At 41.8% G+C, this 6,311-nt stretch overlaps 1 protein-coding gene across 1 annotated transcript; it reads left to right on the top strand.

The window, feature by feature from the left end:
• The first annotated feature begins 357 nt into the window (after window positions 1-357).
• LOC149934912 (uncharacterized) lies at window positions 358-5,767 on the top strand. Its single transcript, XM_090153478.1, has 2 exons — window positions 358-4,308; window positions 4,457-5,767. The coding sequence occupies exons 1-2, from the start codon at window positions 358-360 to the stop codon at window positions 5,765-5,767; spliced, it is 5,262 nt and encodes a 1,753-aa protein (XP_090009604.1).
• Window positions 5,768-6,311: the final 544 nt, after the last annotated feature.

The following is a 6,311-nucleotide window of genomic DNA, read 5'->3' as shown; positions in this document are numbered from 1 at the left end:
GTCGAGGCCAACAATAGACCAAGGAATTTCTGTATCACGTGATTTTAGCAGCAACGGTCAAAAAGAAAGGAAAGGGGAGAGTTCAAAATATAGAAACCAGAAGCTAACGGGAAACTCGTGAGAGTAGTAAGAACTAAAGACAAGTTCGGCGCTTATTTTCTCAATGTAATTTTTCATTAAACTATCTTTAACTTACCCAGAGTTTTACTTTCTAACACGTTCGAACCAAAGTCAAGTAAAATAACCTAAGGCATAAGAAGTTATTTTATGGTGCCGAAACCCGGGACTGTTAGATTAGTAAATTAATTAGTTAAATTTAGTTTATATTTAGAGAAAGAGTAAGAAAAGTTTAGAGAAATGACGCCCGAAGAAGAATTAGAACGTCTGAAAAAGACAAGAACAGTGAAGAGAGCGAATGTAACCCGATACATAAATAAGCTGAAAGAAGATCTTCAAAAGACAGTTGTTGTGAAAAGAGACGTTGAAAAGAATCTCCAGCATCTAGCAACCAGAGAGGCGGAATTAAAAGGTGTTGACGAAAAAATAGAAGAGTTAACGCCCGTAGCCGATTTGGACGAAGAACTAGTCAGCGTCCAAACGTACGAGGACAACATCAACGACTGCCGAGATGAAGCGGAAAGTGCCTTAGAAGCCATCACGACTCGAGGAGTTTCTACGCCGAATTCCAACCAGAATACGCGACCAGTCACGCCATTACAGTCAATTCCTTTAAACCAAGCAGGACCCACGCCACAGCTGACTGTGAAACTACCTCGGATAAACTTAGAAAAGTATAACGGCAACCCCAGTAAATGGCAGAATTTTTGGAATCAATACGAAGTTTCAATTCATCAAAATTGCACATTGACAAAGGTAGATAAATACAATTATTTAAAGTCTTATTTGGGAGGAGCGGCATTGACGGCGGTAGACGGATTAGCCTTAACAGAGACGAATTACGATAAGGCAATCACGATATTAAAGGAAAGATTCGGAAGCGATGATCTTATCGTAAACGCCCATATGAACAATATAATAGGCTTGAACCCAGTTCGTCGAAAGGGAGATTTAGCGGCTTTGCGCGCGTTCTACGATCTGTGTATAGTGGAGGTTAGAAGCTTAGAATCGTTGGGAAAAACGACAGAGGGAGGTTTCCTGCATCACATCATTACTAAGATGATACCGTACGATTTAGCTCTAGAGTACAGCCGAAAATTAGACAAGACGAGTCAACTGAAGGTTCACGATTTATTGGAATTTATAAGGAAGGAAGTAGAGAGTCAAGAGAGAGCCCAAGCGTTTACGAAATTAAATGATAGAAGTGAACAAGGTTGTAGTAGAGAGCGCTCAAAAGATTATCAAAACAAACCACCAGAAAGAAATAATTATAGAGAGTCAAATAACCAAAGAAAAAAGCCAATTTCATCAAGCGCTATGCTAAGTAACGTAGTAGAGATAAGCTGTACTTTTTGCGAAGCGCCTCACAGCGCCGAAAATTGCAAATCTAAGATAGGGGATAAGTTAGAAATCCTTAAGAAAAAGAGAAGATGTTTTCGATGCCTGAAAGAGGACCACATGTCTAGAAGATGCAACTCGAAAATAACGTGCAAATACTGCCAGAGACGCCACCACACGGCAATGTGTGAAACTAGAGAAAGAGAGGAAAATAAAAGGGGCGAGGAGGGAATCGAAGATTCCGCGAACAACACAGTTGTACAGAGCGAAAACCCCAATCGGGCGAGCCCCCCGGGCCGGATTCTACTGCAAACCGCTACGGTACTCTTGAAAGGAAGAGATAAAAACTCCGTCGCGAGGTGTTTGATCGACGGGGGAAGCCAACGGACGTTTATAAGAAAAGACCTGTCCGAGAAACTAGCGCTGCCCGTAATAGGGGAGATGACCTTCAATTATTTCCCTTTCGGGGCGACTAAACCCACCTCAGCCCTTACTAGAAGAGTACGACTAAGCGTAAAGAGCATCCACGACGAACAGTCAATAGAGATAGAAGCTGTAGAGACGCCGGAAATCAGCGCCGCAAATATCCAAGTTCCAAGTAAAGAAATAATGGAATATTTTAAAGAAAATAAGATGAACTTAGCGGAAGACGTAAAAGAAAGGTACCCAACCGAGGCGGAACTCGGACTTTTAATCGGTTCCGATTATTATTGGAAAATATTAACCACAAGAACCAAAAGATTAAGCGATTCCTTAGTAGCGATGGAAAGCCTTTTTGGCTGGGTAGTGCAAGGTCCCAGCTCGGCCTCCTGCCTACTCATGACGATAGATGCGGAGGAGCCCGCGAGCTCGATTAACTTAATCATGGAAAACTCGCGAGATGACGCGATAGGAGAAAGCTTAAAGGCGTTTTGGGAGATAGAATCTCTTGGAATTGTCGAGACCAAAGAAAAGACCATGAACGAGAACGAAAAGGAAGCCATAAAATTATTTGAAAACAGCGTAAATTTAGAAGATGGCCGCTATCAAGTCAAATTGCCATGGACGGAAGAAAAAACGAGACTAGGAAGTAATATAAACATGGCTAAAAGGCGATTAGAAGGACTTTGCAAAAGATTTCGCAAAGATTACGATCTTTTCGACAAGTACAAAACCGTGATCGAAGATTATGAAAAAAGAGGAATTATAGAAAGGGTAGCGGAAGGCGATCGAGAGAACAAGGAGCCGGTGTATTACATTCCACACCAACCGGTACTTAACCCAGAAAGAGAAACTACCAAACTAAGAGTAGTGTTCGACGCTTCGTCGCACGAAGGAAAATCCTTGTCCTTGAACGAGGTTTTATTGCCAGGCCCCAATTTAATTCCAGACCTTTTCGAAATTCTACTAAAATTTCGAATGAAAAAAGTCGCTTTAACGGCAGACATTGAGCAAGCTTTTCTGCAAATCACAGTAGCGCCGGAAGACAGGGATGCCACTCGTTTTCTTTGGAATTCAAATCCTTTCATTCCACAACCAAGCGTAAAACCGATCACGTACAGAATGACCAGAGTCATGTTCGGAGTGACGTCGAGCCCTTTCCACCTAGCGGCGACGATCAAGTTTCACGTAAAAGGGTTTGAGGAAAAGTTTCACGAAACGTGTCAAGTTCTTAGCAACGACATGTTTGTAGACGATTTAACGAGTGGAGCGGATGACGAGACATTAGCTTTCCAAATTGCCGTAGAAGCGAAAGAAATCATGGAAAAGGCCTCAATGAAACTAAGAAAGTGGAGAACGAGTTCGAAATTTGTCAGAGAAAAAATTCGAGAAACTGGATGGGAGCCCGAACCCAGTACTGAGAAGGTAATTCTGAAAAGCGGTACAAAAAGTCAACGAGTATTAGGCGTTGTTTGGAACGACAAGGAAGATACTTTTAATTTCCAAGTTGATTCACTAATAAAAAGTATTCCGGAATTTGAAAACACAAAAAGAAGCTTGCTGAGGTCGGCAGCTAGAATATTCGACCCCCTCGGTCTATTGTCTCCGTTTTCAATTAGAGTCAAGATCATGTTCCAAGAATTATGGTTGCAAAGAAAAGGATGGGACCAGCCATTACCCAAGGAAATAGAAAAAGCGTGGAGAAGTTGGCTAGCGGAACTACCAGATCTAACTCTAATCTCAACGCCAAGACACTGTCTTTCAAATTTGGCAGAAGGAGAAATCGAAGAGAAGGAGTTACATTGCTTTTGTGACGCGAGCGAAGCCGCGTACGGTTCAGCTGTCTACGCCAGAGTTACTTCGAAAGCAGGAAAAATAAGCACCTTGCTTATTACATCCAAGACCAGAGTTGCACCTATAAAAAAGTTATCCGTACCAGTATTAGAGTTAATGGCAGCATTAGTAGGAGCCAAACTGACTGAAAGAGTAAATCGAAACTTTAAGGTACCAAAGGAGAAGATACAATTTTGGTCAGATTCTCAAACGGTAATCAAGTGGATCCACGGAATCTCTAGAAAATGGAAACCAATGGTTGCCCATCGAGTCGAAGAAATACAAGCTTTAACCGAACCGGATTCGTGGACTTACTGCAAGGGAAAAGACAATCCGGCCGACCTTCTCACTCGTGGAGAAAAGGTACGAGACTTAGAGAATAACGAAGTTTGGTGGAAGGGCCCAAAGTGGTTAACGAAAAAGAGAGAAGAATGGCCAGAAAAACGGTCAGAAAACCTAAAACCGGAAGAGCAAATTAACTACAACGCCCAATTAAGAAAGAATTACGTAGATTGCTCTCACCTAGCGGTAAACTTGGCAACGGAAGAATCGAAGGAAAGATTATTGAAATTGGAAGCCTATAGCACTTTGCAGTTCCCAGTAAGAGTCTACGCCTGGATCAGACGGTCAATCGTTAACTGGAGAAACCGCAAAGACGACAAAATCAAGACACCTTTGACTGCCGAAGAGCTAAAATTATCGAAAGACTATTTTATAAAAGAAGCTCAGAACGACGTTTTTTTTCAAGGAAATAGAAGAACTGAGAAAACAAAGAAGCTTAGAGAACGATTCGGATATTAAACAATTAAATCCGTTTTTGGATGATTCCGGAATCTTAAGAGTAGGAGGTCGTTTACATCAATCGCGGCTATCGTTTGGGGAAAAACATCCTATCATTCTACCGAAGAAACACAGATTGACAGATCTTGTAATAGACGAATCTCATATAAAAGTATACCATCAAGGGCTGGCCAACACCCTAGCGCAAGTAAGAGATACCTTTTGGATCCTGCAAGGGAGGCAAGGAGTAAAGAAAAGACTCTCCCTTTGCCTACAGTGCAAGGCTTGGAATACGAAGGCCTTGAAGGAAGAAACTGCCCCTCTACCCATGGATAGAATAACATCAGCGGCAAGTTTTGAAGTAACGGGGGTGGATTTTGCCGGCCCTCTGTTCATAAAGGGGGAAACCCCGTATAAGTCTTACATTTGCCTATTCACGTGTGGCGTTACGAGAGCCATTCATTTGGAGTTAGTGACGGAAATGTCGACCACAACCTTTCTCTTAGCCTTAAGAAGATTTACTTCGAGAAGAGGATTAGTAAAAGTTATATACTCGGACAATGCCTTGAGTTTTAAGAAGGCCGATCGCGATTTAATCGCAATTTGGAAAAACATCAAGAAATCGGAAGTCTATGAATTTTTCGGAAAAACGGGCATAGTTTGGAAGTTCATAGCCGAAAGGTCACCCTGGTGGGGTGGCTTTTACGAAAGACAAGTGAAAACGACCAAGACCGCGCTAAAGAAAACGCTCGGAAAAGCGTTGCTAAATTTTGACGAAATGAGGACGGTAGTTACGGAAGTCGAAGCCGTAGTAAACTCAAGACCATTGACATATCTCTATAGCGAAGCCAGCGAGCCTTGTTGTCTGACTCCCGCTCATTTCCTAGTAGGACGTAGATTGACATCCCTACCACCAGATTCAAACTTCGACCCCACGAACGCGATATCGAGTAAGGAAGCCGCGAAAAGATGGAGATACAAGGAAACTCTCCTAAACAAATTTTGGAACCGCTGGAAACGCGATTACCTTTTACTATTAAGTTCCGCGCATAAAGTAGACCTCTCAAAACGCGGTTCAATAAAGCCAGGAGATATCGTGCTAGTCAACGACTCAAACCTTCCAAGACAACAATGGCAAATGGCACGAGTAGAAGAAGTTTTTGAGGGTCGCGATTCAAAAGTGCGCTCTTGCTCATTAAAGTTACCCACCAAGAAGTTAATTAGAAGATCAATCAACTTGTTGCACCCATTGGAACTAGACATAAACAATTCCCACTAGCAAGAACCAACGTTATGAACTATCGTTCATGGGGGGGAATTTGTGGGAATTCACAAATTCTACAAATTTAAATGATTTAGTAAAAGTGTTAGTATCCCTTTAAGGGTTTATTTTGTATAAATATTGTTTTTAGCCGAACTTGTTTTTGGGGATTTTTTTGTCGCAGTTAGAAGGGACAAACGTGAAGAAATGGACTCTCCTTTCCTTTCCAAGAAAACCCATGTGGAGGATTGCCCCGGGCCTAGAAAGAGAGAGTCGAGGCCAACAATAGACCAAGGAATTTCTGTATCACGTGATTTTAGCAGCAACGGTCAAAAAGAAAGGAAAGGGGAGAGTTCAAAATATAGAAACCAGAAGCTAACGGGAAACTCGTGAGAGTAGTAAGAACTAAAGACAAGTTCGGCGCTTATTTTCTCAATGTAATTTTTCATTAAACTATCTTTAACTTACCCAGAGTTTTACTTTCTAACACGTTCGAACCAAAGTCAAGTAAAATAACCTAAGGCATAAGAAGTTATTTTATACGTAATTTACATCGTCGCTA

The sequence above is a fragment of the Leiobunum rupestre genome, chromosome 7 (assembly GCF_980474605.1).
Source record: "Leiobunum rupestre chromosome 7, qqLeiRupe1.1.hap1, whole genome shotgun sequence".
Lineage (NCBI taxonomy): Eukaryota > Metazoa > Arthropoda > Arachnida > Opiliones > Sclerosomatidae > Leiobunum > Leiobunum rupestre.
Note: the sequence above shows the minus strand (reverse complement) of the source record. Positions and strands in the feature narration are given on the sequence as shown.

Bases quoted from the DNA above. Each gene is read 5' to 3' on its own strand.
- LOC149934912 (XM_090153478.1), top strand. From the start codon at position 358: ATGACGCCCGAAGAAGAATTAGAACGTCTGAAAAAGACAAGAACAGTG. The intron at 4,309-4,456 runs GTAAGAGTCTAC...TTTTTTTTCAAG, and splicing joins ATAGCACTTTGCAGTTCCCA to GAAATAGAAGAACTGAGAAA.